The sequence below is a fragment of the Pan troglodytes genome, chromosome 20 (assembly GCF_028858775.2).
Source record: "Pan troglodytes isolate AG18354 chromosome 20, NHGRI_mPanTro3-v2.0_pri, whole genome shotgun sequence".
Lineage (NCBI taxonomy): Eukaryota > Metazoa > Chordata > Mammalia > Primates > Hominidae > Pan > Pan troglodytes.
Window position 1 is genome coordinate 20,498,697 of NC_072418.2, and position 11,130 is coordinate 20,509,826.

Below are 11,130 nucleotides of genomic sequence, written 5' to 3' on the forward strand. Positions count from 1 at the left end.
AGGGAAGTCTTGTGGGGGAAAGAACCTTACCAAAGGGACACTTTGATGTCACCGATGCCCAGACCAAGAATGAGCACATTCCTAGTCCCAGGAAACTTGGAGGAGCCCCATCTCTCCCACAGAGAGATTGATGCCTAGTTTTGCCCTTTATAGAAATAAAATCACACACCATAGCCTCTCTATCGTCCCCTCAACATCAGCCAATCAAGTTTTTTGTTTGTTTGTTTTTTTGGGACGGAGTCTCGCACTGTCACCCAGGCTGGAGTGCAGTCGCACGATCTTGGCTCATTGTAGCCTCTGCCTCCTGGGTTCAAGCAATTCTCATGCCTCAGCTTCCCAAGTGGCTGGGATTACAGGCGCGCACCACAGCGCCCAGCTAATTTTTGTATTTTTAGTAGAGACGGAGTTTCACCATGTTGGGCAGGCTGGTCTCAAACTCCTGGCCTCAGGTGATTCGCCTGCCTTGGCCTCCCAAAGTGCTGCGATTACACACGTGAGCCACATTGCCCAGCCTTTTTTTTTTTTTTTTTTTTTTTGTAGGGGGGAGGACGGATTCTTGTTCTGTCTCCCAGGCTGGAGTGCAGTGGCATGATCTCGGCTCACTGTAAACTCCACCTCCCAGGTTCAAGCGATTCTCCTGCCTCAGCCTCCTGAGTAGCTGGAATTACAGGCACCCGCCACCAAACCTGGCTAATTTTTGTGTTTTTAGTAGAGATAGGGTTTCACCATGTTGACCAGGCTGATCTCGAACTCCTGACCTCCAGTGATCCGCTGGCCTCAGCCTCCCAAGGTGTTGGGATTAAGGCATGAGCCACTGTGCCCAGCCCCAATCGAGTTTAAAATAAGGCTTCGGTGGCAGTGGCGCCCCACTGCAATCCCAGCTACTCAGGGGGCTGAGGCAGCAGGAAAGCTTGAGGCCAGGGGTTAGAGACCTGCCTGAACAACATAGCAAGACCCCCATCTCCAAAACAACAACAAAAAAATCTTAACAAAATATTATTATTTTGTAATATTGAACAAAAAAAAAAAAATGAAAAGTCAGAGGTGATGTTTGGTCCCAGAAAACGCCATAGTTTTTTTGGTTTTTTAAAAATGTTTGTAGAAATGGAGGTCTGGCTATGTTGCCCAGGCTGGCCTTGAACTCCTGGCCTCAAGCTATCCTCCCGCCTCGGCATCCCCTGTTTATAATCCTCAACGTTCTGCAACCTGGCATGGTCGGGTACCCTGTGTCTGGACCGGGAAGGCCTGGAGGGTAGGGGCTGGGAACTCCGCCCCCCAATCCCTCCTCCCCACCCCCCAACCCCGCAGCCCCCTTCGCGCATGCGCAGTGACTCCTCCAGGGCCGCAAGGCAGGCATCTCCCGGCCTTAGTCAAAGCCGAAGCCCAGAGAAGCGAGCGACCGGAGGATGCGAGTCTCGGCTCACGTCTGTCTCGCAGCTTTCCTCCGAGGCCTGGAAGGCGAGCTAGCCTTTGCCCTGGCAGCACCCTGCCCCAGCCCAGCCATCCCCAGCCACCACCATCCTCCCCCAGTGTCTGGGCAGAGCCCTGCGGCATCGCCAGCTCTTACCTAGCGGGCAGGGACCCTGGACCTTCGAAGGGAGGGCAGAGCCGGGAGGCAGCGAGAGGAAAGTCCCACTCGGCTCCTTCCTGTGTGGGCCCCTTGGTTTCCTGAGCCACTGTCATTTACCGAAAGTCAGGGCCCTGCGGGAGCCGGGGGCGGGGAGGCGGGCAAGGAGGGGCAGAAAGTTCCGGAAGCCTCTGCATCAGCCGCCCCGTTCAGACAGGCTGCTGGAGACCCCTAAGCCAAAGGAACTGATGATAGCACAGAGAAGGGTCTGGGTCACACCAGGGGCTCAGCCGACTCTAGACCCACTTGTTAAGTGGGGCTCTGGCCCGGCCCTTATTGCCTCAGTTTACCCATCGGTAGCATGTGTGAGTTGGGCACCCAGTGGAACTAATTTTGCACCCAGGGAAGGAAACCTGGCTGGATTTGCCCAGGAGGGAAGCAGGGAAGTTGCCCCAGAGGAAGGTCAAGTTCTTCTTTGAGGTATTTCTCCCTTAAAGACTCAGGGAGACGCTGGGCGCAGTGGCTCACACCTGTCATCCCAGCACTTTGGGAGGCTGAGGCGGGCGATCACTTGAGGTCAGGAGTTTGAGACCAGCCTAGCCAACATGGCGAAACTCCGTCTCTACTAAAAATACAAAAATTAGCCAGGCGTGGTGGCCTGTAATCGCAGCACTTTGGGAGGCTGAGGCGGGCGGATCGCTTGAAGTCAGGAGTTTGAGACCAGCCTGGCCAACATGATGAAACCCTGTCTCTACTAAAAACAGGAAAATTAGCCAGGCCTGGTGATGCCTGTAATCCTAGCTACTCAGGAGGCTGAGGTGGGAGGATTGCTTGAATCTAGGAGGCAGATGTTACAGTGAGACAAGATGGCGCCACTGCACTCCAGCCTGGCAACAGAGCGGGACTTCGTTTAAAAAAAAAAGAAAAGACTCAGGGAGAGATAATGACCCATTTCTGCCTGTGGTGCCCTGGGCCCAGCCCTAAAAAACCAGGTGGATCCGGCCTGGTCTCTTGGAACTTGTGATCTGGCGCTGAGACAATGAGCAAATGAAGGAGCCAAATCATCGCAGACAACAAAGAAAGCCAGGGTGTCAGGACAGGCACAGACTGGAACTTGGACCCGAGGCAGGACAGGGAGCTGGCCAGGGAAAGGGTGCTCCAGGAGGAGGGCACAGGATGGGCAAAGACCTTGAAAGGGCAGTGATCTTAGCAGCTTGAAGAGCAGTCAGGAGGCCAGGGGCAGGGGTGAGATGAGGGGGAAGGGGACTGCAGGGCGGTCAACAGGGGCAAGATCGTGGGGGGACAGGGGGATCAGGGTCTTTGGGAGAAGGGTGGGTTTTGCCCGGAGCATAATCTGGAGCCACAGGAGTGTTGGAAGTAGGAGCTGTTATAAATGGAAGAGGCAGAAGGCCCGGGCAGCATCCAAATGCAAAGAGACTTGGGCCAGTGTTCTTAGGATAATAGGATCAGAGCCCCGGAAGTAGAGCTTCAGGAATAGACTGACAAAGTGGTGACCGGGTGCAGTGGCTCACATCTGTAATTCCAGCACTTTGGAAGGCCCAGGTGGGAAGATTGCTTGAGCCTAGGAGTTCGAGACCAGCCTGGCCAACATGGTGAAACCCCATCTCTACTAAAAATATAAAAATTAGCTGGGCGTGGTGGCATGCGCCTGTAATCCCAGCTACTTGGGAGGCTGAGGCAGCAGAATCACTGGAACCCAGGAGGCAGGCGGAGGTTGTAGTGAGCTGAGATTGTGCCACCGCACTCCAGCCTGGGCGACGGAGCGATACTCTGTCTCAAAAAAAAAAAAAAAAAAAAAAAAAAAGGAATAGATTTAAGAAGTTGTGGCCAAGAGCAGTGGCTCACACCTGTAATCCCAGCACTTTGGGAGGCTGAGGCAGGAGGATGGCTTGAGCCCAGGTGTTCGAGACCAGCCTGGGCAACATGGTGAAACCCTGTCTCTACAAAAAATACAACAACAACAACAACAAAATAATAAGCTGGATGTGGTGGCATGTGCCTGTAGTCCCAGCTACTAGGGGAGGCTGAGGTGGGAGGATCACCTGAGCCCAGGAAGTTGAGGCTGCAGTTAGCTGTGGTCATGCCACTGCACTCCAGCCTGGGCAATGGGAGTGAGACACTGTCTCAAAAAAAAAAAAAAGACTTTTCATCTCTGTATCACCATCACAAGTCTTAACACAAAATGGTTTGGTAAGTATTTTGTTGATCTTAACTGTTCAATCAGCCAGAGATGCTTATTGGGTACAGCCTGTGTGCAGGGAATCGGGGACAATGCAGACCCAATCCCCATCCAGGGAAGCTGACAGTCCAGCAGGGGAGATGGCAATAAACAAGCTATTGCCCAATAATTATATCAGTTGCCCCTGGGACCAGTCTGCTAAGAGAGATGATTGGATCTGGGAGGGCTTCCTGGAGGAGGTGGCTTTGATACTGAAATCCAACAACAAGTGGGACTAGCCAGAGAGTGACCTGAGAATGTGGGAGTGTGGGCAGTTCTGGCAGGCAGAACAGCCCAGGCAAAGGCCGGGAGGCTTCACGAATTCACAGTGTTCCTGAGAAGAGCAGGATGTCAGGGACACGGGGGGCTGAGACTCATTTGATGGCGTGGGTAGGGCCGCGTGGGTCAAGGGAAAGAGATATAGATATATCTATATCTATAGAGATATAGATTATGTCCTCAGCTTAGTGGAGCTTAGTGGAGCCACAGCTGACCTGCGGCAGGAAGTGCCAAGCAGAAGCTTAGTTGTAGTGTTTTCTTTCACTTCCTGGGTGGCTTCAGCAGACAGGAATGCAACCTTATGTTCTCATCCTTGGCCTGAGACTGAAGCCTCTGCTTTCCGGAAGTACAGTGAGTTTCTGGGTCTCTGCTACCTCCAGTGTGATGGTTTCTGCAATATTTTGAGAATAAGTAAGAGGAGATTGGGGTGAGGATCAAAGTGGTACCTTCAGCCCCAGAGAAGGGCATGTGAAGGCTCTAAAAGGAAGTTCTGGCCGGGCGCGGTGGCTCACGCCTATAATCCCAGCACTTTGGGAGGCTGAGGCGGGCGGATCGCCTGAGGTTAGGAGTTCGAGACCGGCCTTGCCAACCTGGTGAAACCCCATTTCTACTAAAAATACAAAACGCAGCTGGGTGTGGTGGCGGGCGCCTGCAGTCCCAGCTACTCAGGAGGCTGAGGCAAGAGAATCACTTGAACCTGGGAGGTGGAGGTTGCAGTGAGCCGAGATCGCGCCACTGCACTCCAGCCTGGGCGACAGAGCAAGACTCCGTATCAAAAAAAAATAATAATAATAAATAAATAATTTTTTTTTAAAAAAAGGAAGTTCTGGGGACAGAACCCAGAACTTGCCCGAGAAAAATGGGGCACGTCAGTGATGCAAACACCCACATTTTTCTGCTGACAAGAAGTCCATAAATACAATCAAAGAATAAAATACAATCAAAGTGTAACTGGAAACAAAATTGAACTCATGGATAAAATATCCTCATTAAATAAGTAACATCTAGAAAGCAGTAAGAAAATGCCAACCACTTAGGCGGATATGAATCCAGAAGTCACAGAAAATGGAGGACAAATAGCTCTTAAACCCAGAAAAAGTTCCTCAGCTTCGCTTGCCAAATGAAAATTAAGAGTACAGTGAGGCAGGGCTGGGCGCGGTGGCTCATGCCTATAATCTGAGCACTTTGGGAAGTCAACGTGGAAGGATCATTTGAGCTCAGGAATTGGAGATTAGCCTGGGCAACATGGTGAGATCCGTCTCTACAAAACATACAAAAATTAGCCAGGCATGGTGGTATGCACCTGTAGTCTCAGCTACTTGGAAGACTGAAGTGGGAGGATGGCTTGAGTCCAGGAGGCAGAGGTTGCAGGGAGCCAAGATTGTGCCACTGTACTCCAGCCTGGGCGACAGAGCGAGACACCATCTCAAAAACAAAAACAAAAATGGTAAAAGACTGAATAACTTCCTCCTGAGATTGGAAACAAGACAAGGATGTCCATTTTCACCACCTCTATTCAACATTGTTCTGGTGATGTTAGCCACCGTAATAAGAAAAGAAAAAGCAGGCCGAGGCAGGAGAGTGGTGTGAACCAGGGAGGCGGAGCTTGCAGTGAGCCAAGATCGGGCCACTGCACTCCAGCCTGGGTGACAGAGTGAGACTCCGTCTAAAAAAAAAAAAAAGAAAGAAAGAAAAGAAAAGAAAAGCTGGGCATGGTGGCTCACGCCTGTAATCCCAGCACTTCAGGAAGCCGTGGTGGGAGGATCGCTTGACCCCAGGAGTTGGAGACCAGCCTGGGCAATATAATGAGACGCCATCTTTACAAAAAATTTAAAAATTGCTGGGTGTAGTGGCTCACACCTGTACTCCCAGCACTTTGGGAGGCCGAGGTGGGCAGATCATTGGAGGTCAGGAGTTTGAGACAAGCCTGGCCAATATGATGAAACCCCGTTTCTACTAAAAATACAAACATTAGCCCAGCGTGGTGGCACATGCTTGCAATCCCAGCTACTCAGGAGGCTGAGGCATGAGAATGGCTTGAACTGACAAGGTGGAAGTTGCAGTGAGCCGAGATCATGCCACTGCACTCCAGCCTGGGCTGGACAACAGAGCAATACTCTGTCTCAGAAAAAAAAAAAAGGCCAGGCACGGTGGCTCACACCTGTAATCCCAGCACTTTGGGAGGCTGAGGTGGGAGAATCACAAGGTCAGGAGTTCAAGACCAACCTGATCAACATGGTGAAACCCCATCTCTACTAAAAATACAAAAATTAGCCAGGTATGGTAAAAATACAAAAATTAGCCGGGCGTGGTGATGCGCACCTGTAATCCCAGCTACTCAGGAGGCTGAGGCAGGAGAATCGCTTGAACCCGGGAGGTGAAGGTTGCAGTGAGCCAAGATCGTGCCACTGCACTCCAGCCTATGTGACAGAGGGAGACTCTGTCTCAAAAAAAAAAAAAAAAAAAAATTAAAAATTGGCAGGGTGTGATAGCTCACACCTGTTGTCCCAGCTATTTGGGAGGCTGAGGATTGCTTGAGTCAGGGAGGACAAGGCTGCAGTAAGCCATCATCACACCATTACACTCCAGTCTGGGCAACAGAGCGAGATCCTGTCTTAAAAAAAAAAAATAGATGAGAAAAATAAACAAGTCAGGTGTGGCTGGGCATGGTGATACATGCTTGTAGCCTCAGCTACTGGAGAAGCTGAAATGGGAGCCCAGGAATTTAAAGGCAACATAGCAAGATTCTGTATCAAGCGAAACAGAACAAAATAACTAATAAAAAAAAGTAAATAAAACTGTTGCTATTTGCTGATGATATGATTGTTTATGTCAAAAACCCAAGGGAATCTATAAGACAACTACTGAAATTAATACATAAATTCAGCAAGTTACCAGGTTTAAAAAGTCCGTTGAATTCAATACAAAAGTCAATTGAATTTTTATACACCAGCAGCAAACAATTGGAACATAAAAAAATTTTGAAAAATTTCCTTTGCAGCAGCACTGAAAAAGATAAAATACTGTGATGGTCTGAGAGTTTGCATCTCCCCAAAATTAATACATTGAAATCCTAACCTCGAAGGTGATGGTATTCAGAAGCGGAACCTTTTAAGAGGTGATTAGATCATGAGGGTTGAGCTCTCATGAATGGGATTAATGCCCTTATAAAAGAGGCCCCTAGGCTGGGCATGGTAGCTCACGCCTGTAATCCCAGCACCCTGGGAGATTTGCAGGCTGGTCTCTGACAAACAACTTGTGTTTGAGGCCAGCCTGGGCAATGTGGCGAAACACCACCTCTACCAAAAAAAATCACAAAAATTAGCTGGGCATGGTGGTGCACACCTGTAGTCCCAGGTCAGGAGTTTGAGGCCAGCCTGACCAACGTGGAGAAACCCCATCTCCACTGAAAAAACAAAATTAGCCGAATGTGGTGGTGCATGCCTGTAATCCCAGCTACTTGGGAGGCTGAGGCGGGAGAATCGCTTGAACCCAGGAGGTGGAGGCTGCGGTAAGCCGAGATCACACCATTGCACTCCAGCCTGGGCAACAAGAGCAAAACTCTGTCTCAAAAAAAAAAAAAAAAAAAAAAAAAAAAAAGGCCGGGTGCAGTGGCTCATGCCTGTAATCTTAGCACTTCGGGAGGCCAAGGTGGGTGGATCACCTGAGGTCAGGAGTTCAAGACCAGCCTGGCCAACATGGTAAAACCCCGTCTCTGCTAAAAATACAAAAATTAGCTGGGTGTGGTGGCGCACGCCTGTAATCCCAGCTACTCTGGAGGCTGAGGAAGGAGAATCGCTTGAACTCGGGAGGTGGAGGTTGCAGTGAGCTGAGATCGCGCCACTGCATTGCACTCAAGGTTGCGTGACAGGAAAGAGGCTACATCTCAAAAAAAAAAAAAAAAAAAAGAAGGCCAGGGACCTGGAGTCCGGAGTGCACACAAGTGGGTGGCTTTACAGTGTTTTGAGGACCAAGGGTCAGAAACCAAGATTTGGGTGTCTTGGGCCCAGCCTTGGGAAGGCACTGGTGCCAGTAAGTGAGATGAGGGAGACAGTGGGAAGGATGAGGCAGATCAGCATTGTGAACGCTCCGTGATCCAAGCTGTGGCTTGGCCCAGAATCCTGGATGAACAAACTGGTGCCTTCAAAGTCCCTGGGAAAAAGACAGGGGGGACAGGGGTGCCCTTGGACAGCCCTGCCAACCAGGAACTCCTCGCCTGGGCCCCACTGGATGGTGATAATAGAGACACAGACTAGCCCAGGACCAGCCTGCTCAGGTCAGATTCCTGCATGGCCCGAGGTGGGGGCAGAGGAATCCTGCCGGGCCAAGTGTGTCACTAGGAAGCTGGGGCCACGGCATCACTCAGGCACCGACAACATGTAAAAGAAAGAAAAATAATAAAGCTTTTTTTTTCTTTTAAATTAAGACAGTTTCACTCTGTTGCCCAGGCTGGAGTGCAGCAGCATGATCTTGGTTCACTGCAACCTCCGCCTCCAGGGTTCAAGTGATTCTCGTGCCTCAGCCTCCCGAGTAGCTGGGATTACAGGTGTGTGTCACTGCACCCAGCTAATTTTTGTATTTTTAGTAGAGACGGGGTTTCACCATGTTGGCCAGGCTGGTCTCGACTCCTGACCTCAAGTGACCTGCCCGCTTCAGCCTCCCAAAGTGCTGGGGTTACAGATATGAGCCACTGTGCCCAACCAAAAAGAAAAATAATAAAGCTCTGGGCCGGGCGCGGTGGCTCACGCCTGTAATCCCAGCATTTTGGGAGGCTGAGGTGGGCGGATTATCTGAGGTCAGGAGTTCAAGACCAGCCTGGCCAACATGGTGAAACCCCGTCTCTACTAAAATTACAAAAATTAGCCGGGCGTGGAGGCAGATGCCTGTAATCCCAGCTACTCAGGAGGCTGAGGCAGGAAAGGATGGCTTGAACCCGGGAGGCAGAGGCTGCAGTGAACTGAGATTGTGCCACTGCATTCCAGCCTTGGCAATGGAGTGAGACTCCGTCTCAAAAAAAAAAAAAAAAAAAAAGAAACAAGAAACCCTGTCTCTACAAAAATTAGCCAGGCATGATGATGGGTGCCTGTAATCCCAGCTACTCTGGAGGGTGAGGCAGGAGAATCGCTTGAACCTGGGAGGCAGAGGCTACGGTGAGCTGAGATCATGCCATTGCATTCCAGCCTGGGGAACACAGTGAGACTCCATCTCAAAAAAAAAAAAGAAACTAAAGAAAAATAATAAAGCTTTGAAACAAACAGTCAGCACATCACAACCCGTGCCCTTCCCCACCCTGGCATGCCCCTCCCTCCGCTCCAACCCAGGCCTTGAAGGCAGAAGCACGAGGCCCCAAGGTTCCTCCTCCCCTGTCCTCCCTAAATTCCTTTTCCTGCCCCTCTCCTGCTGTCCCAGGATCCAATTTGTGCTCCAGGCTGCGCTCTGCCCTTTCCAGGATCTCTTTCCACCTGCTTGTAGCCGCTCAGCACTTTGGGGAAACTGAGGCCAGAGCGGTGAGTTCCAGCATAGAGGGAAGGGCAGGGCCTCAACCTTCCCAGTCCAAACAATCATACGCCATTTAAATCTCACAACAACCCTAAAAGCTGGCGACTATTATTGGCCTCATTTTGTGGAAGGGGAAACTGAGGCCCAGAGCGGCAACGCGGCCAGCGAACCATCGGTAAGATTTGAACCTGGTTGTGTATCGTTCAACGGTCTCGCACTTGGCCTCAGCTGGGCCACTGCAGATGGGACATGGTTCTGCTGCCACCTGGTGGACACTCGCGGCAGCGCTGTTGGGATAGAGCCGCCTCTCACCTGACGTCCTGCCCCGAAAACCCCAGCCAGAGGAGGGCTGACCTGCTCCCCTGGCCTCCCTGCCCCGCGTCACACCCATCAGTTTTCCGAATTTTCACAGTCTAAGTGTCCACCAGGAAGGGACTGGGTAACTAACCACCTGTGCTACAGTTGGGCTAAAGATTTTAGTGCAAAAGTTAATTTGCCCACCTCACAAGAAATACTAAAAAATATGTATATTTTTTCGAGACAGAGTCTCACTCTGTTGCCCAGGCTGGGGTACAGTGGCACAATCTCGGCTCACTGCAACCTCCGACTCCCAGGCTCAAGCGATTCTCATGCCTCAGCCTCTCAAGTAGCTGGGACTACAGGCACCCGCCACAATATCCAGCTAATTTTTGTATTTTTTAATAGAAGCGGGGTTTCACCATGTTGGCCAGGCTGGTCTCGAGCTCCTGACCTCAGGTGATCCACCCACCTGGGCCTCGCAAGGTGCTGGGATTACAGGTGAGAGCCACCGTACCCACCCAAAAGAAATTCTTTAGGCTGAAAACAAGGGACCCCAGACATGTATTCCAATCCACGTGAAAATCTGAAGAACACATATAAAGGTAATGTATGTAATTTTAAAAGATTGCATAAGGCCAGGTGCTTTGGCTCATGCCTGTAATCCCAACACTTCAGGAGGCTGAGGTGGGCAGATCAATAGAGCCTAGGAGTTCAAGACCAGCCTGGGCAACATAGAGAGACCTTGTCTCTACAAAAAATACAAAACTTGGCCGGGCACGGTGGCTCACACCTGTAATCCCAGCACTTTGGGAGGCCGAGGCGGGTGGATCACGAGGTCAGGAGTTTAAGGAAAAAAATATAAAACTTAGCTGGGTTTCATGGCATCCGTCCTAACTACTCGGGAGGTCTGAGGTGGGAGAATCTCTTGAACCTGGGAGTTCGAGGCTGCAGTGAACAGAGATCTCGCCACTGCACTCCAGCCTGGGCAACAGAGTGAGATCCTGTATCAAAAAAATAAGGCTGGGCACAATGGCTCACGCCCGTGATCCCAGCACTTTGGGAGGCCGAGGCAGGCAGATCACGAGGTCAGGAGATCGAGACCATCGTGGCTAACATGGTGAAACCCCATCTCTACTAAAAATACAAAACATTAGCTGGGTGTGGTGGTGTACGCCTGTAATCTCAGCTACTCAGGAGGCTGAAGCAGGAGAATTGCTCGAACCTGGGAGGTGGAGGTTGCAGTGAG

The 11,130-nt window shown here is 50.8% G+C and overlaps 1 protein-coding gene across 9 annotated transcripts in view; it reads right to left on the minus strand.

Moving 5' to 3' along the window:
• JAK3 (Janus kinase 3) overlaps positions 1–1,718 on the minus strand; it is a 31,157-nt gene extending 29,439 nt beyond the window's left edge. For 5 of the 9 annotated variants that reach the window (XM_009434992.5, XM_009434991.5, XM_063800398.1 and 2 more), the window contains exon 1: positions 1,568–1,713. In XM_009434992.5, the coding sequence (XP_009433267.1) occupies positions 1,568–1,683 (116 nt within the window). In that variant the 5' untranslated portion in view covers positions 1,684–1,713. Of the gene's footprint in view, positions 1–1,567 lie in introns of all 9 variants that reach the window. The other 4 variants (XM_016934183.4, XM_063800396.1, XM_016934181.4 and 1 more) reach the window with 3 other exon arrangements.
• Between the last annotated feature and the right edge of the window lie 9,412 nt (positions 1,719–11,130).